This window comes from Scylla paramamosain, chromosome 29 (assembly GCF_035594125.1).
Source record: "Scylla paramamosain isolate STU-SP2022 chromosome 29, ASM3559412v1, whole genome shotgun sequence".
Classification (NCBI taxonomy): domain Eukaryota; kingdom Metazoa; phylum Arthropoda; class Malacostraca; order Decapoda; family Portunidae; genus Scylla; species Scylla paramamosain.
In genome coordinates, this window is record NC_087179.1 from 17,901,880 (window position 1) to 17,924,379 (window position 22,500).

At 43.2% G+C, this 22,500-nt stretch overlaps 2 protein-coding genes across 3 annotated transcripts in view; one reads left to right on the top strand and one right to left on the bottom strand.

Annotated features, from left to right (window-relative positions):
* Positions 1-22,500, top strand: part of LOC135115507 (EGF domain-specific O-linked N-acetylglucosamine transferase-like) — a 95,841-nt gene that overhangs the window by 4,247 nt on the left and 69,094 nt on the right. The window contains exons 3-4 of the mRNA XM_064032360.1: positions 29-515; positions 3,113-3,188. The gene's annotated coding sequence lies outside the window, so the exon portion shown is untranslated. The remainder of the gene's footprint in view (positions 1-28; positions 516-3,112; positions 3,189-22,500) is intronic.
* LOC135115511 (protein spalt-accessory-like) overlaps positions 4,251-22,500 on the bottom strand; it is a 45,137-nt gene continuing 26,887 nt past the window's right edge. Inside the window, exons 2-4 of one of the 2 annotated variants that reach the window (XM_064032367.1) lie at positions 10,271-10,464; positions 9,488-9,850; positions 4,251-7,668 (exon numbers count right to left, since the gene is read on the bottom strand). In XM_064032367.1, coding sequence (XP_063888437.1) covers positions 7,349-7,668; positions 9,488-9,850; positions 10,271-10,352 — 765 coding nt within the window. In that variant the 5' untranslated portion in view covers positions 10,353-10,464 and the 3' untranslated portion in view covers positions 4,251-7,348. Of the gene's footprint in view, positions 7,695-9,487; positions 9,851-10,270; positions 10,465-22,500 lie in introns of both variants that reach the window. The other variant, XR_010276003.1, reaches the window with a different exon arrangement.

Consider the following 22,500-nt stretch of genomic DNA (forward strand, 5'->3'; position numbering starts at 1 on the left):
TGTAACCCTCCTTCTGCTTCTCCTTCAGGCTTCACGGTCTCCTCTCCTACTACATGAAATATTGCTACGGCTCCATCTACCCATTCCCCGCCCTGGGTTAGTGAAGGAAGCCGCGCCCCCGCCATTCTTGTACCCGCGCCCTCAATGTTCCCTCTTCACTGGGCAGGGAGAGAGAGAGAGAGAGAGAGAGAGAATTTTGAAATGAAAGTATATTAATAAAAGTGAAGAGATGATGTGGATAAAAAAAAAAAAAAGAAAATTAAAGACAACAGATAAACATAACAGTTAGAGAATACGTGATTTAAATAGCAGTAGTGCTTTTAAAACGCGAAATAAAGCAGTAAAAGATATTAAAAAGAAAAGAAACAAGATTACGGCACCGGGCACTACTTTGTTTTATGAGCACCAAGTCGCGCGGAGGAATACACGGGCATGGAAAAGAAGGACGTAGGCGGGGATAGGAAAGCAAGACACCGCCGCATGAACAACAACTTAGAATACGCGGAAATGTGAAGGTATTTGTGATTCTTTACCTCATAAGAAGCTCCTAATGTTATCTGTTTATAGTGAGATATAAAGATAATTGTTATATATAAGAAGATAAGTAAAGATATATACAGTAATGATAAGTATTGTAATATAGACGATTGTTAGTACTGTTTAGTGTTCTTTGTATGGATCATTACAGGTGATGGTATACGTGGTTAATTGGTACACTAATTAACGTAGGCAGGTGTTCTCACGTACCCTAGTCTCACCTGTGCTATTAGTCTATTGGGTGATTGTAGCTTTGTTCCTATGGTAGTTTATGTAGTATTGACAATCTATTTGTAAGTAACTATAAGCCTGTTAAGCCTGTTATCTCTTTTACTGTTAGTTCAATTATTATCACTTTTTGTCCTATAGTCTCATAAATACGTAATTCTATAGCTTATATATATATTTTCCTATATGCCCACCTAAACAGTTTACTATAGTGATCTCAGTGCTAATAAAAGGCCGGACATGGCATTAAAAGGTTAAAATAACAAGTATTCTTAAATGTTTCGAATCTTGACTTTTAATAGCTCCATAGTCACGGTTGCGGGAACTGAAGGGTGTGTTATCGTACTTTGGCAGTTCACCCAATATTCCCTGTATTCGAACACATGCATACGATACGGTTTAGAAAATACTTGTCACTGTTAATACCATATGCATGCAGCAGTGATGAATACAGCTAGATAGAGTCAAATATGAGTTAGAAAAATATATAAATGAAATAGATATATATATAAGATAAGCTTTAGGTATACATATTCTTATTAAAGTATATACAGACTGGAACTGGTGAATACAGCTTAATATAGTCAAATATGAGTGAAAATAGTAAAATAAGTATATTAAATGTATGTAAATAAGTCAATCATGATAACAACAAATGCCATCTATAATGTTCCTCATGCATGGTTTGAGACGCGTAGGTTGCCAGGGTACGATAATGCAACCTTCCAACTCCGTGACTGCGACCGGACCGAAGATTTACTGGTGTTTCCAAGAGTGTTTTCGTCACTCTAGTATTACTTATTGGTGTTTCAAGGATGTTTTCATGATTATAGTGACAGTGTAATAAAGATCTTGCATCATCATTTAGGAAAACACTCATGGTAACCCGACTTCTGGTATGTGAAAACAGGGCCCATATACACAAAACTTGTTAGCACTAACAAATAGATAATGAGAGATCGGTGTTTGTTTTGGGCCAGGTTAAGGTGAAGCTGGTTAGTCTACTTTAACCTAACGTAACCTCATCTAACCTAACCCAAGCTTACCCAAGTTACCCTAACCTAACCTAACAAAAGCCTAATCTAAACAACCTTATCCCTCCGTCTCTAACTTAACCAGTGATTATGGAAGTAACTTATTCCCTTTCTTTATTCCTTAGCAAAATGTGACGCTTTTTTTTTTCAAATCTGATCTACACAGTCAAGGAATCAACAGTGAAATTAATAAACTGAATGGATTTAAACCTAACCTCTCTTCACTTACCTCCTGAATTAAAGTTTTATCCGAACAATCAAACCATTTACTCAGTATTTGAAAGCCCCGAGTGTGTCCAGGTTGCCAACAGCTCTGAGGCTCTAGGTGATCAGAAGCAACACACTCACCAAACCTATCTTGTCTTATCCAACCCTTGCTTATTCCATCCCAACCTAGTATATGCCTGTGTTGATGGGGGTAATATGGGTGAGCTGCAGCCTAGTGTCTCCCTCAGTAATAGTACGCTTCAACAATAGTGGCGTGATAATTTGTATATGTTTCACGCCGCACCTCAGTTTCCGCCATCCTTCTCTCGTTCCCTACTCTGCCACATACACCAGTCTTTAGTGCATGTGGCTGTTCTGACGTGATTCTGTCGTGTTGTGTTGCATGCTTTATGTATGTAGATAGTTGTATTGATAGTTAATAAAGAGGGGGGGGGGGCAAAATTTACAACAAAACGTACCACAATAAGAGGAGAATGAAAGAAAACGATTTAGGTATATTTAGGGGTAACGATACTAAAAGCACGGGATGGTGTGATATTCCTCAAGGGCCTGTCCTGGGACCGCTAATGATAATGGTAGAGGTGAAATGGAGAATAAAGGAAAAAAAGAGGAGAGAGAGGAAGATGTTGCAGTAAAGTAAGGAAGGAGGGGAAGGGAAGGGAAAGAAGAATGAAAGAGTGATGAGATGCAGTATATAGGAGGAAAAAATAATGAATAAAATAAGTCTACGGATTATTTACTCAGTTTCGTTAACCAGAGACAGTTTAAGTATACAAGGAAATAAGGGAAGCTGCAAATAAACAGTAGATCTATACGTGGCAGAACTGTATGTAGTAATTCAAGAGAGAGAGAGAGAGAGAGAGAGAGAGAGAGAGAGAGAGAGAGAGAGAGAGAGAGATGAAAGGAAATAAGACGGGGGGGAAAAAGAGGAATAGATGGAAGGGAAAGAAATGTAAGGATAAAAGAAGGAAGTAATGAATGAATGATACATATAATTGACTATAATCCTTTTTTTTTTTTTTATATATATATATATATATATATATATATCTTCATTTGGTGTTTCATATATATTGATCTTACAGGATAGTGTGAATGTACCACTACCACCACCACCACCACTACCACGAAGAATGAGAAGAGGACACCATCTGAAGACAAGTAAGTTACTATTACCCTTGTTACTATCTACACTACGTTGGTCCGGGTGGCTCTGCGGGTACGGAATTTTGCCCGTTGCCGTAAAGTGGCCGGTTCGATCCTACGAGTAATGTTTTCTTTTATTTATTTATTTTTTTATTTTTATTTATTTTTTTATTTTTTTTTTTTTTTTTGGTGGAAGATGTAGCGCTCAATCTAATATCCATCTGGCGTCATATATTGTTGCCTTGCCATGACCCAGGAGATTGCAGTGGCTCTTGTGGGAGATACTGGGAGTGTTCAAAGGCGTTTTCATTGCTGTGCTTATAGTTCAATAGGCTGTAGTGGAAATTGATAAGGTTTGCAAAGTTTTTTTTTTTTTCATGATTCTAGTGCTAGTGCTAGTTTAACATTTTATTTATTTATTTATTTATTTATTTATTTATTTACTTATTTTTGTAATGTAGGAGAGACACCGGCTAAGGGCAACAAAATAATAATAATAAATAGAATAAATAAATAAATAAATAAGTAAGTAAACAAAAAAAAAGCCTGCTGAGGTAGGGTCCAGTGGTAGTCAAAAATTGAAGGATAAGTGTCTTGAAACCTGCTCCAATTGAAGTTGTTGGTTTTAAAAGTGTTTATTTATTTATTTATTTATTTATTTATTCATTCATTATGGTGTTAATGATAGGTCAACACGTTCTTGTGCAGTTTGTTAGAGTTTTCAATGGTGTTTTTTGATTCTAGTGATTGTTCAAGAGGCTGTCATGAAAGTTACTTAGGATTTCAATGCTGTTTTTGATTCTAGTGATAGTTTAACGCTAATAAGGAAAATGGGGAACACACACACACACACACACACACACACACACACACACACACACACACACACACACACACACACACACACACACTATCCGCTGTATCGTCGATAGAGAAAACGGGGAAAAAGACACAATCCATACTCTTCACCATTTCTTTAGTCACTCCTTTTCAATACTCAAAATAAAAGAAAACGAAAAAAAAATTACCCATTTTCTATAACTAATAAGGGTAACAATGGAAGAAACAAACACAGTCCTTGCTATTCGCGGTTTTATTTACAAAGCTTACAGCGTTTACGACACGGAGCTATTGAAGTACAAACACGTGCTGCATACCTCTGCTGGGGAGCCTTGCCCTGGGGGACAACTCGGGGGACGGGGGAGGAGGAGAAGGAGGAGGAGGAGAAGAGAGGAATATAAGAGAACATTGTGATAAAGGAAGAGTTAGAGAGAGATCGAGAACTGATGTGCATAATCTCTCCCTGTCGTAAGTGTGTGTTTGTATGCCTGACACAATGTTGAGGGTGTAAATAGTGTGATAAGAGTGTATTTTGATGGTGTATGTATCAATTAAGGGTGTATTCCGAGTGTGTATTAATTAAGGGTGTATTCTGAGGGTGAGGGTGTTAATTAAAGGCGTATTCAAAGGGTATATTAATTAAGGGTGTATTTTGAAGCTTTAAAGGGTGAATTTAAGGTGTAGTTTCAGTATTTCAAGGTTATGAAGGGTAGACTGCGTTAAGACTGTGTACTGAGGGTGAAAAGGAAGCATATTAACTATATTTCAAGGGTGTAAAGGCTGTTTTGACTGTAGTTTAGGGTGACGCTGTAATTTGAGGTGTAAAGGAAGTAAGAAGGACATGTAGGGTGTATTTCAAGTATAGAGGATATGTTAAAGGTATAAACGGTGTATCTTAAGTGTGTCACGGGGTGTAATTTGAAGGTGTAAAAAAGAGTATTAATCTCAGGTGTATTTTGGTGTATTTTGGGTGTAGTTTGAGAGCTAGGGATGTATAAGGGGCTATTAACAGACAGGTAGCGCTTTGTAATGGGTGGGGGTATGGGCGGGGGGTTTCCGTGGGGGGGGGGTGAAGGGGACACTGAAAAAACTGCAATACTTACTCATGGTTTCTAGGTTATATTATTATTATTATTATTATTATTATTATTATTATTATTATTATTATTATTATTATTATTATTATTATTACTCACTTCTAGGGTTATACATTGCGGTGACGAATACGTTTATTTAACTATATGTATACGTAAATTATTCATGCAGGATGTATACTGGCTTGTATAGGTGTGTATGTGTGTGTGTGTGTGGAAGGTACTTGGTGTATGTACATGCGTGTTTGGAGGTAAGAGAGTGTGTGTATGTGTATATGTGTGTGTGTGTGTGTGTGTGTGTGTGTGTGTGTGTGTGTGTGTGTGTGTGTGTGTGGAGTATACACCCTGCCGTATATTTTCGAGCTCAACATATACATAACTATACACCAACCGTATACTTGTAAGGGACAGAGACTTTTTTTATTAGCTTTTATTAACGGGAATTGAGGGGGAAAGCAACACACACACACACACACACACACACACACACACACACACACACACACACACACACCTTCATAAAAACACCATTACAAAACAGCGCAAAGGCTACAACCATATAAACCTTCCATTAGAGACGCGAAATGGGGCGGGAAGGGGTGAAGGAAGGGGGTGAGTGGGTGAGGAGAACCTGTGGTGGGGCGTGGAGGGGCGTGAAGGGGCGGGAAGGGGCGGGAAGGGTAGGAATATGTTAGAGGGAATGGATGAGGGGAACTGGGGGTGAGCTGGGCGTGTCTGAGGGGCGTGGGCGTGTCTTAGGGGCGTGGCTATGGGCGTGGCTATGGGCGTGGCAATGGGCGTGGCTATGGGCGTGAGGACTGACCCACTCTGACCTTTCCTTGAAGATTATATTGTGTTGTGTATGTATTTTTTTTTCTTTTCTTTTTTTTTTTTTTTTTGTTTAATTTCGTGTGCGTGTGTTGGTAAAAAATCGTACTTGCTATTGTTTTTATTTATTTTTTTTAATGTACGTTCGTGTTTGTTTATGCATGTGTGTGTTTAGTTGTGTATATATATTTTTTTTTATTTTATTTTCGCTATGTCTTGTTGGTTTGGTGGTAGACAGATACACAGACAGACAGACAGACAGACAGACAGACAGACACGCAAGTGAACAGACAGGCAGACAGGCACACAGACAGACAAGCAAACTGACATGGGTACACACACACACACACACACACACACACACACACACACACACACACACACACACACACACACACACACACACACACACACACACACACACACACACACACAGACAGACATAGATATATTCTCTCTCCCTCCCTCTCCCTCTCTCCCTCACTCCCTCCTCTTCTCTCCCTACCACCACTACCACAACCACACACACCCCCCTTCCCTCCACCTACCCCCTCCACACCATAACCTCTCCTATACCCCCTTCCCCCTTCCCCCCTTCGCTGTTCCCCGTGTACCCCCTGAGAGACGTGGAAATATTAGCAGTAGATTGGCCATATTATGAGCGGGGCGGGGCGGGGCGGGGCGGGGAGGTGCGGGGCGGGGCAAGCGGGGCGGGGCGGGGTCTGCGGTCACTGTCATAAAGGATTACGATTTGGGGAAGGGAAAAAAGAAAGGAAAGAAATGCAGGGAAAATATTGTTGTGTTGTGTGTTTGTTTTTCTCTTCCTGTCTATTTTTCCTTTTTTTTTTTCCTTTCTTTTTTTCAGCTGTGATTTTGACATTTCCTTTTTTTTTTTTCCTTGTTTTTTTTTTCTTTCTCGCTCTCTAACTTTTTTTTTTCTCTCTCTCTTTCTCTCCCTCTCTCCCAGACATTGTTAACACTAATTATTTTTGAAGGTAAACATGATTTCTCTCTCTCTCTCTCTCTCTCTCTCTCTCTCTCTCTCTCTCTCTCTCTCTCTCTCTCTCTCTCTCTCTCTCTCTCATTTTCACCATTTTCTTTTTTTTTCACTCACTTTTATTTGATAATGGCAAGACAGTGTTACAATTTTGGGTACATGAGTTGAAAAATAAAGGGATATTTTTGTAAAGAAGAATGGCATAGACTGGAGGAGGAGGAGGAGGAGGAGGAGGAGAAGGAGAAGGAGGAGGAGGAGGAGGAGGAGGAGTTTGAGAAGACCCACATTCATACACACACACACACACACACACACACACACAAAGATACACAAACCTACTAAACAAACACACACACACACACACACCCAAACAAACCCACACACAACACAACACAACACAAACACAAACAATCCTTTCACTTAAAACTGATAGAATGTTCAATAGCTTTCCTCCGTAACTGTGCAATACTGGTGCCGCGCCACATATCCTCCCCGCCCATTGACCCCATTGACCCCATTGACCCCATACAGTTCCCCTCTTGTTGGTGTTGATGCTGCTGTTGATGCTGCTGGTGTGTGTTGAGTTGCTGGTGGTGGTGGTGGTGCTGCTGCTGGTGTTGCTGCTGCTGGTGGTGTTGGTGGTGATGGTGAGTGGCTGGCGAAGAGGATCCGCTGTTTGGGGGCGTAGCCGGGGAGCCGAGACCAGAGGGGAGCCCCGGGGAGTTCAGTGGAGAGCCTGGGGGGGAGATGGTGGCAAAGCGGCTGTCTTTAGTTGGTTACAGAGCTGTCTGGGTGAATCAGGGTGACGGAGTGTGGGGGACAGGGTGAGCCTAGGTATGGGGGGGGTAGGAAGGGGAGGAGGTAGTTATGAGTTTAGGTGAGAGGAAGGAGGAAATGAAATAGGGTGCATCAGGGTGGGAGGAAGAGGAAGGACCAAGAGAGGCAGGGTGGATGAAGGCGAGGGAGAAGAGGAAGACAGGGTGAATGGCTAGAGATTAGAATGAGGGAGAGGGGGGAGAAGAGGGGGGATGTATAAGTTATGGTGAAAGGAAGGGGGTGTAGGGTGCATCAGGGTGAGGGGAAAAGGGTGGAAGGGAGATAAGATGCGTTAAGGTGAGGGAAAGAGGAGGAGAACAGGGTGAAGGGAAGGGAGAGAAGATGAATTAAGATGATGGAAGGGGGAGGAAGAGAAATATAGCGAATTAGGGAGAGGAAGAAGAGGAGAAAAGAGGAAGAGGAGACTGAAGGAAAGAGGAGGAAGAGAGAAAATAGAATAAGTAAAGACCAGAGCTGGAATATATAGAGAGAGAGGAAGGAGAAAGGAAGAAAATATGAAAGAAAACGAAATTAGGGTGAGGAAAGGGAGGAATGGTGAAAGTGGGGAGGAACTGAGGGGAGAAGAGGGTCATTCAGGGTAATAGGTGCAGGGAGAGGTCAGATAGGGGGAAGAGGGTAAGGTGAGGGAAGACTGGGGAAGAGAGAGAGAGAGAGAGAGAGAGAGAGAGAGAGAGAGAGAGAGAGAGAGAGAGAGAGAGAAGAAAGAAACAAGAAGTGAGAGAGGAGGGAACAATGGAAGCTGAGGCGAGGAGGAGAAAGAGGAGGAGGAAGAGGAGGAGGAGGAGGAGGAGAACGGCATGCAGCGAGGGAGGAAAGAACAGAAAGTGTAAGGGAAAAAAAGGGGGAAGGGAAGAAGAGGCGCCCTATTAAAGATAGAGAGGAAGGGAGAGGGGAAGAGACACGAGGGAGACTGCTGGAAGAGGAAGGAGGAAAGACAGAAGGGAGGGAAAATAGAGAGAGATGACCTGGGGAGAGTTTTTGTACTGGAAGAGGAGGAGGAGGAGGAGAGGAAAGGAAAGCGATATGAAGGAAAGGGAGAAGGAGGAGGAGGAGAAGAGGAGGAGGATGAGATGATGGTACATGAAAAGGAAGGAAAAGTGAGGTGGGGAAGAGGATGAGGAAGAGGAGGCAGAAGGAGAACCAGAGAAGGAGGAGGAGGAGGAGGAGGTAATGGAAGATGAAAAGAGGAAAGAAATTAAAAGAACACTAACAACAATAATAACAAAGAACGATACAAGATTTATGACCTTGACTGTACAAGCATATACAAAAGGTGCTGGGCTGACTGTCTGAAAATTTACCAGCGTGTTTTGCTTCACTCTCCTTACCGTGTTGCCTTCATTGGTGGACTGTAAGAGGTAAGACTGACACGCTAAAGATATTGTAGTATAATGATTATGCTATTTATTTATCCTTCAATTTTAAGTTCTCTCTCATCTGATCTCATGCAAAACCTGATCGCTGGTATAATGTAAACAGAGGTGAGGCTGAGAGATGCAGGCACATTAGGGGAGATAAGACTGGGAGGCGCTAAAGATGCGGGAAGTATGCATGTGCAGTGTGCAGTGTGCAGTCTAAAGTCCTGTGGTATTAATTTGCCTCGGTAAAAAAAAATATATATATGTACTGGAATAATACGAGAAGATTAACTGCCAACTACCACCACCACCACCACTACTACTACCACTACCACCAGCACCACCACCTCAGTCACTCACCTGTGTAGTCCCCAAGGGCAGTGTTGAGGGAGGTGAACGCCTGGTAGTGAGGCTGGTACATCGAAGTAGGAGTACCACCCCCCATATTAGACAGACCACTAGGCAGGGGAGACGTGGAGCCCCCTAGACCCTGCCCCAAACCTTGCCCGAATCCCTGACTCAGCCCCTGGCCCTGTCCAAGCCCCAACCCTTGTCCCTGGCCCAGACCGAACCCCTGCCCCAATCCCTGCCCTAATCCCTGACCAAAGCCTTGCCCCAGGGACTGACTGAAGGACTGGGAGATAGTCATGCCCCCTTGTCCCAGCTGCCCCAGACCCTGCCGCTGGAGGGGCGAGGTCAGACCCAAGGTGCCGGTGCCCATGCCTGTAGGGGGGTGAAGGGAAGGGCAGGGGTGATGGGGAAGGGAAGGGAAAGGGAGGGGAGGGAAGGGAAGGGGAGGAAAAATAGGGTTGTTAGTATCATTTTCGTTCTTTTTTTCTTTTTCTTTTTTTTTTGTTTGGTTTATGTTGGTATCTCTCTCTCTCTCTCTCTCTCTCTCTCTCTCTCTCTCTCTTTCTCTCTCTCTCTCTCTCTCTCTCTCTCTCTCTCTCTCTCTCTCTCTCTCTCTCTCTCTCTCTCTCTCTCTCTCCCCCAAAAACACCATTTAACATCCATCTCCTCACCCATCACCCCACCCATCTCCCCCATCCCTCCCTCCCTTAACCCATCCACCCATTCCTCAACAAAATACACCCCTTTTCTCAACCCATCCTTCCTTAACACCCCCATCCCTCTCCCTCTCACCTGTATTGATAGGTCCCATTCCGCCCATGGTCCAACGGGTGTCCGACGAGGGAAACATGGACCCGAAGGAGTCGCCGCCCATGGGAGGGAAGGGGAGGCAGGGACGGGGAGGGCAACAGGGAACCGGCAGAGCGAAAGACGGAGTTGCTTTTCTTACGTTTCTTCCATTTCGCCCTTCTGTTTTGGAACCATACCTGCAGAAGGCGGTGAAGGAGGTGGAGGGTTCAGAGGGAAGGGGGGAAGGGAGAGAGGGAGAGAGAGGAAGTTTGTTAGTTTATTGGTGGGTAAATGCACTGCTTAGTTCATTGTTGTGTGTATTGATGGGTGGAGGTGGACGATTAAAGAGTTAGATAATTAAATGATAGGTAGATAGATAGATAGACAGTGAGATAGATTAGTACACGGGTAGATAGATAGATAGACAGTAAGATTAGTAGACATAAGGATAGATAAATAGATAGATAAGTGAATAAATTAATAGATAGGTAAATGAAAACTCGTAGATAGATACATGGATAGATAAAGAGGCTGACAGATAAATAGATAGACAAATAGGTGGAGAATAGATAGATGATCACATACAGGTTTAAATAGAAGGTAAATGTCGGCTTAGTCTCTCTCTCTCTCTCTCTCTCTCTCTCTCTCTCTCTCTCTCTCTCTCTCTCTCTCTCTCTCTCTCTCTCTCTCTCTCTCAACGAAGCTATTTAAATGCGTTCCAGCCCTTCCTTCCCATCTCATCCCTTCCCCGCTTTCTCTTCCATCCTTCTCCCGCCCCGCCACGCCCCTCCCCTCCCCGCCCCGCCCCATCCCGCCCCGCCCCGCCCCGCCCCGCCCCGGCCAGCCCCGCCCCGCCCCGACAAAAGTGTGACATCGTTGTTGGAATCTCAATGTGAAGTTTATGGCAATCCTCTTGAATTACACCTTAAAGTCTTATAAAGTGTCCACCATTCTTCTCTCTCTCTCTCTCTCTCTCTCTCTCTCTCTCTCTCTCTCTCTCTCTCTCTCTCTCTCTCTCTCTCTCTCTCTCTGAAAATTTCGTGTTTTCTTTTATGTCCAAACATTTTTTTTCTTCTATTTATTATTATTTTTTTATTATTTTAAGTAATTATAAGTAACTGTAGTAATGATGCAGGCGACAACCACCTTCACCTCCAAGTATTTTAAGTATTTACTACCACTATTACAATCACTACCATCATAACCACCACCACCACCACCAGCTCCTCCTTTGCACCCTTCCATCCCCTCACGCCCCCCTTCCCATCTCTCCCCGCTCCCTCCCTCACAGCAGCAGCTTAACACAAACGGTTATTAGAGAGCAGGGCGTGTTGGTGGGTTAGTGACCTTGTAAAGCGATATTAAAAGGGGAAAGAAAAGCATTATATTTGAGTATCTTAGTAGCATAATAGGAAGGATACATGAATGAGAGAGAAATGAAGTTGTAATTAAATTGTTGTTGTTGTTGTTTTTGTTTTTTCTATTTTAGTAGCGGAAGATATAAAGGAAGAGAGTAGCGAGAAAGTGTGTTTTTTGTTATTTATTTATTATTTATTTATTTTATTTATTTATTTATTTTTTCTGTATCTTAATAGTAACGATGACATGACATGGAAGACGAAGGTGATGAAGAGGAAAGGAAAAGGGACAGGGGAAAGAAAGGATTTATCTGGTTATCTTAACAACAACAACAACAACAACAACAACAACAACAACAACAACTCAACCAAAAAACAAACAAAAAAAGGGAAGAATATGAAAAAGGACGTATTTTTCCTTTTTTTAATAATAGGTATATAAATCCATAAAAAAAAGTAACGAACACTAGAAGGAAAAAAAAATATATATATATATAGATAAATTTGTAATCTTAATAATACGACCAATAAAACAATAACAAATAAAAAGGTTCCCATCTAAAATAAATAAATAAACAAATAAATAAATAAATAAAATAGCATTAGCAACACCAACGACAGAACGAAAAATAAAAAAAAAAAAAGCTGAAAATGAAAAGAAGAAAGAAAGAAAAAAAAAACAATGAAAACGGATTTGAAAAGTGCTAACCTTAATGATAATGCATGTGTGTGTGTGTGTGTGTGTGTGTGTGTGTGCGGTTATTCACAGTCATCCACACCCTTCCCTCCCTCTCTCCCTCTCCCTCTCCCTCTCACTTCATCTCCGTCTCTCTCACCCTCTCCCTCATCGCCCGTGATTTATGATCTGATGGCGTGCGACAAAATTAGGCAATAAGAACGTGGTACAAGAGTAATCAGTGCTGTTATTTGTGGGTTCCCCGCTGCGAGAGAGAGAGAGAGAGAGAGAGAGAGAGAGAGAGAGAGAGAGAGAGAGAGAGAGAGAGAGAGAGTACAGGAACCTATTCTAAAAAATATAAGGAAAAACTAAGCACAATAATTTTACGATAAGGAATTTATATTTAAACATCAAACAGCTTATTCTGTTGGTAAGGGATAGACGGGTACAATAATTCAGTTCCACCGTACGATAGCTGATATAAACATACACCAACTTGTTCCAGCGTACGGTAAACTGAAACGCCCAACCGATTCCAGCTTAAATAAAAATGTACAATAATTCAGACTTAGGTTACGAGACTAAATATAAACATACGCCAGGTTATTCCAGCGTCTGATAAACTGAGACGTCCTATTAATTCCAGCGTACGAGAATGAATAAACATATAAATAAATTGATAGATGTATAGACAGATAGACAAACGGACAGATAAATAGATAATTGAATATATAGAAAGATAATATAGGTAAATAGATAAATAAATAGACAGAAAAAACGGACAGATAAGAGTTGAATAGATAGAAAAATACGTACATGCAGTTAAATAAATATAGAAAGAAAAAAAAAACGAAAAAGCAAACAAAAAAGCGAACGAAGGAACCAGGACGAACAGTATCAGAAATCCCGGCGTGGGGCCAATGAGAGGGGACGAGAACCCCCAAGGATTTAGTGGGTCAATTATTTTCTCCGAGTAAATCCACGGCTGTCGACGCGAAATAAATTACTACCCTCTTATTGCTTCCCGCGCCCGCTCAGACGCACTCACCCCACCCCAGGGATACCAACCCTCCCGAACCTCGCCCAACCAACCCCCGCCGCTAACCCAGTCTCCTTTCCCCTTAATTCAAGTTAATTTTGAATCTTGCTCGCCAGTTAACGTGCTAGGGTAATTAACTTTATGCTGTGCTTGAGCTAAATGAACTAGGCTGGGCTATATACCTCTTCCTGTTCATTTTCTTTCTATTTACCCAGAGGTTTTTACGAGACTTTGATGTTTTTTAGAGAGTACTGGCCTTGTAAATCTCTCTCTCTCTCTCTCTCTCTCTCTCTCTCTCTCTCTCTCTCTCTCTCTCTCTCTCTCTCTCTCTCTCTCTCTCTGCAACTCATAAGGCTGATTTTTCAAGTTCACGTCACGCTCTGCTATGCCTTGAGATCTCATTCTTATGGTAATTCAGTTATTTATTTATTTTTTTAATGCATTTTGTCATCGGGTAGGTCTTGGTCTGGGTCTCGATCTGGGTCTTGGTCTGAGGTGTCTCGGCGTAAACTTCTCTCGCCTAACTAACTGTAACTACTGCTGATTACTGCTGGTAGCGCTTTATCAAGATTAGGCTAATTTTCATGCTGCTGGTGGTGCTGCGAGGACGGCGTTCTTCTTATTAATTTGTGGTGTAAGAAGCGAGAGTTTTTAATGAATGAATATTTGTCTGCAGTTTCAATTTGTGGCTCCTGCACTTCTTGTGAGTTTTTTGCTGCTGTTTGAATGTTTATGAAAGGGTTTCTTATTTATTCATTTATTTGTTTGTTGTTGTATTTATCATCGTATTTGTATAGATTTTTCATTTGTATAGTTTCATGTTATTGATTTGCGCTGTCCGAGGGTAGGAAGGGCATCCACTCCGGGTAGGCAACGGGTCCCAAATGCCTAAACCAAAGTCATTCGTTAGTAGGCACCGTCCTAGGCATGATAGACTAAGGAAACTAGACGTAAAAAACTGGAAAAAAAAACTAACAAACAAATATAACTTGTCCCTGTTGCCAGTTTTGATAATGTTCCTAATTTAAAGATCTTTTGGTATTGCGACAAATGGAGACTAAGGTTATGCAATTCATGACATCTTCTCCCTATTGCCAGTCTTAAACTATTCGTAATCTAAATGTTTCTTATCCTTTGACTAATATTCAGTACACCTTTCCCTAATTACCAATCACTCCTTGCATCTTTACTCCTACAGCCACATCCAATCTTTGAAGGAATTGCAAAAATATATTCATTTTTATCCCCTAACTTTCTTGTAGATGCTTAGAAGGAATTCACACATTGCTTCTGTTAACTATTTCGTATCACTGAACGGGTTAATAATACAAACAATTAGGACACTTTATTGGTAATTTGCTCTGTGTTTAAGATAATTAATGTTACGAATGCTGGGCGGGGTATTTATATCATTGTAAGCGTTCCAGTCCCTCGCAACATGCAGTGCACCATACACCTACTGACTGCACCCTCAGAGAAGCAACTGTGGTCATCTTGGAGTGGCTCACTAAAAAAAATAATGATGTAGAGGTTTGTTAACACTGCAAGGTATAAAAGATGCTCCTTACTGGAATATTTCACCAATAAAAGGTCGCCATTCTTTTGTCGTGTGTGTGTGTGTGTGTGTGTGTGTGTGTGTTGTCCTTACTGATGGGGACTTTCATTGCTAGAGAGAGAGAGAGAGAGAGAGAGAGAGAGAGAGAGAGAGAGAGAGAGAGAGAGAGAGAGAGAGAGAGAGAGAGAGAGAGAGAGAGAGAGAGAGAGAGAGTTTGAACTTCTTGGTGCTGGAAACATTTGAGATGGTGAACATTAATTAAAAAAAGATAACACAGATTGATAGAGAAATGTGTAAAACTGAATAGATAGATGAACAGATAGATAGATAGATACATGGATAGACTGACAGATAGACAGATGGACATATTGATAGATTATATATTAGGACAGATTGATAGATAGATGGATGAATAGATAAAAATAAGATATGATAAAAACGAAGAGACTGAAAAAAAAAAAAACTGACAATGAAAGCAGAAGGAAGAAGAACAAGAAGAAAGAAGCTGTGATAATAATAATAATAATAATAATAATAATAATAATAATAATAATAATAATAAACTAAATCAATAAACAAATAAGATAGATAAGAAAAATAACAATAAAAAACACAGCTGCTTATAATAACAACACACAAAGTCACGCACGCAGCTCAAGTATTTCCAGCGATGATGGTTTAGGCTCAGTTAATCTCACCGTGCTACCTTTTTCCCTTCCACTACCACTACCGTTCTCTCTCTCTCTCTCTCTCTCTCTCTCTCTCTCTCTCTCTCTCTCTCTCTCTCTCTCTCTCTCTCTCTCTCTCTCTCTCTCTCTCTCTCTCTCTCTCTGAGGTTGAAAGTTCCCGAGTGTGACAACGGGAATGGAGAAATACGACTTGGGTTATTGGAACGGGGGAGAGAGAGAGAGAGAGAGAGAGAGAGAGAGAGAGAGAGAGAGAGAGAGAGAGAGAGAGAGAGAGAGAGAGAGAGAGAGAGCACGCTTCCTCCTCTTGGCTCACTCTCCTCTCCCTCTTTCTCCCTATAGTATAATTAAGACACAAGTCATTTCCACTATATCACACACGCTCGCTTCTGCTACCGCCACCACCACCACCACCACCACCACCACCACCACCACCGATGCCTTATTTACTATTACAATGGCGTTAGAATACCCTACAATACGCCATCTGGCCCTGAGGAAACGGTCGTAATAGTTGCTTCATAATAATGCTAATACGGTAACTAAACACAAGGCAGCCAGTGGAATACCTCAAGGTTTTTTGCTTTCTGCCTTGCCTTTTCTTAATTCTTCGTAATGTTTTTTGGTGGTTTTACTTTTAATTTGAACCAGGTGTGATAGTTAAGGTTTATTTTTTTTTTCACACATAAGACACAAAAGAAGAGAAGCAAGTACATATGTAGATAGATACGTAGATAGACAGACAGACAGACAAATGCTCTTCCTTCATACTTTGTCAAGCTAACGCGTGTTTCAAAACGAGGGATTGCATTGTCAAGCCTCTTAGCGCCTTTATTTCGTCTATTTCTTTTTTAACAGACTGTAGTGAAAGTTAGCGGTGATTTTCAAGTGAGTATTTCTTATGAGTGCAGTGATAGATGATGTAATTCTTGGAGCAACATTCACGTCTGTTCCTGATGAGGCGAGAAAGTGTTTAAAGTTTAGGATCTCGATTACCTTCCTCTAATCCTCCTTGCAACCTTGATCCTGCCTCACTCATGGGGATCAAATTTGGCGTTACACTTCTATAGACATTGATGGATCAGTTGTGTATGGAGTTGAAGATATAAATATTAGCTCTGAATGCTATTTGGTACACCTTTCCTTCATTACCAATCACTCTGAGGCATCGTTGCTTGTTCCACACACCACCAATCTTTAAACTGGGTAGAAACTGCAAAATCCACTGTTTTTCATCATATTCATTATAGATACTTATAAATATCTCGCGCATTACTTCTGGGGCTGTTAATTGTCTCGTAGTGAAAGGGTTTATGGTATAGGCAACTGTTTATGAATGAGTTATATTAATCATTCGGTTGCTGTTGTTTTATCCTCGTGGTAATCGTTATGGTATCGCAAAATAGTGTTTTAATCAGTCAGTCAGTCAGTCAGTCGATTATAACTAGTGAGAGGAGGAAAAGAAGCAAGAAAACAACAAAAACAGGAACAAGAATTGAAGGAGGATTTAATAGGGAAGGAGGAAGATAAGAAAGAAAGAAAGAAAGAAAGGAGGAGGAAGGAGAAAAGAAAGAAAAGGTGAAGGAAAAGTTATAAAGAAAGAAATGAGAAAGAAAGAAAGAAAAGAGAAAGAAGGAAGGAAAGAAAAACTGGGATAAGGGGAAAGAAGGAAAGTTTGTAATCATATTTGAGGTGTGTGTGTGTGTGTGTGTGTGTGTGTGTGTGTGTGTGTGTGTGTGTGTGTGTGTGTGTGTGTGTGTGTGTGTTACCTTACATAGCATTACACGTTCAAGCTCTTTTGAGATAAATTACTCGTTAATGAATAATAATAATAATAATAATAATAATAATGACTATTGGTAGATGATTGAGATGATGATGATGGTAATGGTGACGATGACGATGAAGGGTAACGGCACTGGAAGATGACGAGGAGGAGGAGGAGGGGGAGGAGGAGGAGGAGGAGGAGGAGGAGGAGGAACATAATGTAATTCGTGGAGCAATATTCATGTATATTTTTTGTGGCTTTGATGATCCTGTTATCCATCCCTGGGGACCATGTGTGTGTGTGTGTGTGTGTGTGTGTGTGTGTGTGTGTGTGTGTGTGTGTGTTTGGTGTGCGGCGGGCGGCGTATGAGTCCCTACCTGACAAATCCAAACAAATCTCGTCATCCGGGTCGGTGTGATCGATGGCCGCGTGTAAGCGGATTGCCAACTTCTAAATGGCTCAGAAAATGGGCGTCCGTGGAGCGTGGCAGGGCCGCGGGTTGGAGCGACGCAATGTTGGAGGCGGCTCGGCCCCGCCAATGAATTCGCCGCGATGAAGCATCTCATTTGGTGCAAAACTTTGACGATATCGAACCCTCGGCATTCAATTTCCTGATAACTTTTCAAGAGTGGCACACAAAACCGGCTAATTCGATAACGCGAAATAAAAAGATCGTAAAAAGGGGGGTCAAGTGCGGGCCCCGAGCCGCCAAAATCCTTGTAAATGGGATGAAGTTTGTGTCAAAAGCCGCCTCCGCTTCCCAGAATGGTTGGCCGACGCCGATTCACTTACTCACGCTGAGCTCTCAGCTTTACTCACGCCACCACTTGGGGAAGCGAGCCCCATGCGCCGCCACGGCCGCCTGTACACCTACCCTGGCCCAGCCCGCCGCCGCGCCCCCGCCCTGGCATTACGCAACCCGCGGCGTCAGGCCCCGGCCGGTGCGCGGCGGCAGGCAATGAATAGATGAGGCGCCCAAGGAGGATAGAAAACCCATCTGCGTGCCCTTCTTGCCCTCAAATGGTCCATAATCGTGATCCCGCGGCGGTGCGGGTCAGAGCGGCGCGCGCCCCGCCGCCCCGCCGTCCCGCGCCGCCCTTCTTGCCCGCCGCCCCGCGCCGGGGATCCACAGATCACAATAATGGCCTTGTGATACACATTACATCGAGCCGCTGTAATGTGACCCATATGGCCCTGCGCCACCCCACCGCCGCCGCCGCCGCCACCACCATCGCCACGCCACGTGCACGGCGGCGGTGTGGTGTCCGGTGCAGCGGCGGCGGCGGCGGCAGCGGTGGTGATGGTGGTGGTGGCGACGTTCAGCGGAGGTGGCTGGCGGTGCCGCCGCTGCTGTGCTGGTGAGGCCTCGGGGCTCATCCTGTTGACTCCCTCCGCCGTCTGGAGGCTCCTGCCGCCGTCTCGTCCTAAATCCCTTGAAAAGTGGCTGCCGCGCCTCGCCACGCCACATACCGCCACTGCACCTGCCGCCACACTGTATCACACCACACTCACCCACCACATTTGCCGCAATTAAGTACGCTACATTATATATATATATATATATATATATATATATATATATATATATATATATATATATATATATATATATATATATATATATATATATATATATATATATATATATATATATATATAAGGCGTGTTGGTGGCGGCGGGATCGTCAGGGTGTGGCGTCCATAATGCATGGCGCCGTGCAACATTGACTCGCGGCCGCTGCACTATGGATGGCGGGACACTGGCGGGTGTTGCCGCGACGTGTACTCACCGCTGCCATCAGATTGCCTGGCCGTCTGCCGCTGTCTGCTGCTGTCTGCCGCACACACACACACACACACACACACACACACACACACACACACACACACACACACACACACACACACACACACACACACACACACACACACACACACACACACACACACATCACCAGACAATTGAGGCACTCCGTAATGTTTTGCCTTCCATCCATTCACACATCCCATCACTCAAATGGTAATATTCCCTTCCCTTCCCTTCCCTCCCATTCCGTTAATTCATCCCTGCCATTCTCTTCCTTCCCCTTCTTCTCTCTGCATCCTTTACCTTCCCATTCTTTCCTCTCCGTCCTTTCTGACATCCCTTCCACCTTCCCTTTCGTCTCCTTCCCATACCCTTCCTTTACCCCATTCCTCCCATCACGCACTTACTCTCATCAATTAACCTTTTCCCTCTCCTCTCACACACTCACTCACACCTACCTCTTCCATTCCTTCTTCGCCTTCCTCTCCCTCTCACTCTCACTCTTACTTTCTCTCTCTCTCTCTCTCCCTCTCCCTCTCCCTCTCTCTCTCTCTCTCTCTCTCTCTCTCTCTCTCTCTCTCTCTCTCTCTCCAGTCACTCGCAGCTCCTAATTACAAAAGACCAGTGTAAATAAGAAATTCCAGCGAGGTGCACCACCACCACCACCACCACTACCACCACCACCACCACCAGGAACATCGCCATTTTGCGTTTCAACCTCAAAGGGATTTTTTTTTTTACTTTTTTTCATTTTTTTTTTTTTTTGTGAGAGGAGAAAGGAGGAGGGAAAAGAAGAGTGAGAGGGAGTAAAAGGGGTAAAAAATATTGGAGAGAGAGAGAGAGAGAGAGAGAGAGAGAGAGAGAGAGAGAGAGAGAGAGAGAGAGAGAGAGAGAGAGAGAGGAAAGATCAGTGGGCCTTTGTGAATGTGTGCGTACGTGAGTGGAGGCATCTCTCTCTCTCTCTCTCTCTCTCTCTCTCTTTTGAAGGAGGAAGAAGAAGAAGAAGAGCAGGAGAGAGAGAGAGAGAGCAGAGAGAGAGAGAGAGAGAGAGAGAGAGAGGAAGAAGAGGATCCTAGTAATTGCATCCTCTCATCCACCCATCCACCCATCCACCCAACCACCTGTATACCACCCTACCCACCCATCTATCCACACACACAAACACACACACAAAAGAAGCTAAAAAAAAAAAGAGTGACTATTTTTCTGAAATCTATTTACATTTTCAAATTTCCCTACTGATTCAAAGAGCGGCGGCCGTCAGGTGGCTAATTGGTGCGTGGTGGCCTTAATCAAACATTGACGCGCCCAATCACAGGTGGCGCTGGCGGCTGACGGACCAATCGCGGAAGGTGGCGCAGCGGGAGTGGGGGAATAGGCAGGGGGTGAAGGAGTGTGAGAGTGAGTGTGCAAGAGGAAGAATAGTTGACAGTGGGAGAGGGGAATAGGAAGAGGAGGAGGAGGAGGAGGAGGAGGAGGAGGAGGAGTGTGCAAAAGGAAGAATAGCTGACAGGGTGGCGCTACTGGGAAGGGAAAGAGGAAAGGGGAAGATAGGAGGAAAGAGTGTGTAACTGAGAAATATTGATGGGGTGTGTGTGTGTGTGTGTGTGTGGAAGAGGAAAGATGAGAAAAAAAAAACAGGAACAATACATGTGTGGAAGAGAGGTAATTGTTGACTGTGTGTGTGTGTGTGTGTGTGTGTGTGTGTGTGCGCGCAACATGAAGCGTTTCCAAAGCGTGTAATATTGATACTCTATTAAAATTGCCACTTCTCTCCTGCCACCGTGCTCCGTCATGCAAGAATAAAGACACGAGTGCTCAGACTATCCTCTCTCTCTCCCTTCCTTTGATCTCCCTAACGGAACTGCCAGCGTAACGGAATGTAACTAATGCATAAGTGTGCAGGCTGGTGTCCTTCTATTGTGTTCCATTGTGTTGCCCTTAGTAAGTTCTTATATGCGCGATAGTTTTGCTTAGGGTACGATGTTATTGATTGGGTATTGGTGCAGGTACGGTGCGTGATGTTGTGATGGTGGTGGTGGTGGTGAAAGTACTGTATTTTTTCATTTCTTCTTTATTCTTCTGATTTGTTCACTTTCTTCCTTATTTTCCTTCCTTTCTTCCTTTCTTTCGTTATTTTGTTTGTTCGTTCATTCGTTCCTTCCTTCCTTCTCAATACTGCTATTCAATTCCTTTCTTCCCTTCTTCCTTCCTTCCTTTCTTCCTTCTTTCCCTCCTTTTCTCCTTCATTTTTCCTCCTTTTCATTTCCCTATAACTTTCCTTTCCATCTCCAGTCTTTCTTCCTTCCTTCCTTCCTTTATCTTCTCCTTCCTCGGTTACTTTCACATCTTCCGCCACTCTCCCTCGCTGTCCCTCCCTCTCTCCCTCTCTCCCTCAGGTGTGTGCGGCCACGTTTACCTGTTATGTCTACTAATGAAAACATGATGGAAAGAGGCTGTCTTCCCCCTTCCCTTCCCCTTCCCTTCCTCTTCCCTTCCTCTTCCTCTTCCCTTCCCTTCGTATCGTAATTCCTTCCCGAGATTGTGTTATTGTTGCGTGTCACTATCAGAACACTGTCTCTCTCTCTCTCTCTCTCTCTCTCTCTCTCTCTCTCTCTCTCTCTCTCTCTCTCTCTCTCTCTCTCTCTCTCTCTCTCTCTCTCTCTCTCTCTCTGGTACACGTGTTCCAGTAATTTTCTCTCTTTGCAAAAATATTACGTTGAAAGCAAGGTTATTTTTCCTACTTTTTTTCCTTTTTCCTTTTTTTCTTTCTTTTTTTCTAGACAGGAAAGAGAAAATGTTTTAGATGCCTTTACACGTTCCTCTCTCTCTCTCTCTCTCTCTCTCTCTCTCTCTCTCTCTCTCTCTCTCTCTCTCTCTCTCTCTCTCTCTCTCTCTCTCTCTCTCTCTCTGCTCATCTTTTCATCTTCTGCCTGTTCCTCCCTTTCTCTTTTCTTGTTTTCTCTCCTTTCCCTCTTTCCTTTCTCTCTTCCTCTTCCTTCCCTTCCTCTTTCCTTCCCTCCCTTCCTTCCTCCCCTTTCTCCCTCCTCTTCTTCCTTCTCCACTTCGTTCCACACAATGTTTCATCCTTCATTCCCTTCCTATCTCTCTCACCTCCCCTCCCTCTCCCTCTCTCTCTCTCTCTCTCTCCCTCTCTCCCTCTCCCTCTCTCCCTCTCCCTCTCCCTCTCTCCCTCTCTCCCAAGCGCAGATGGCCAGCCTATCTATTACTCTTGATTGACAGTCTTTTGTTCATCTCTCTCTCTCTCTCTCTCTCTCTCTCTCTCTCTCTCTCTCTCTCTCTCTCTCTCTCTCTCTCTCTCTCTCTCTCTCTCTCTCTCTCTCT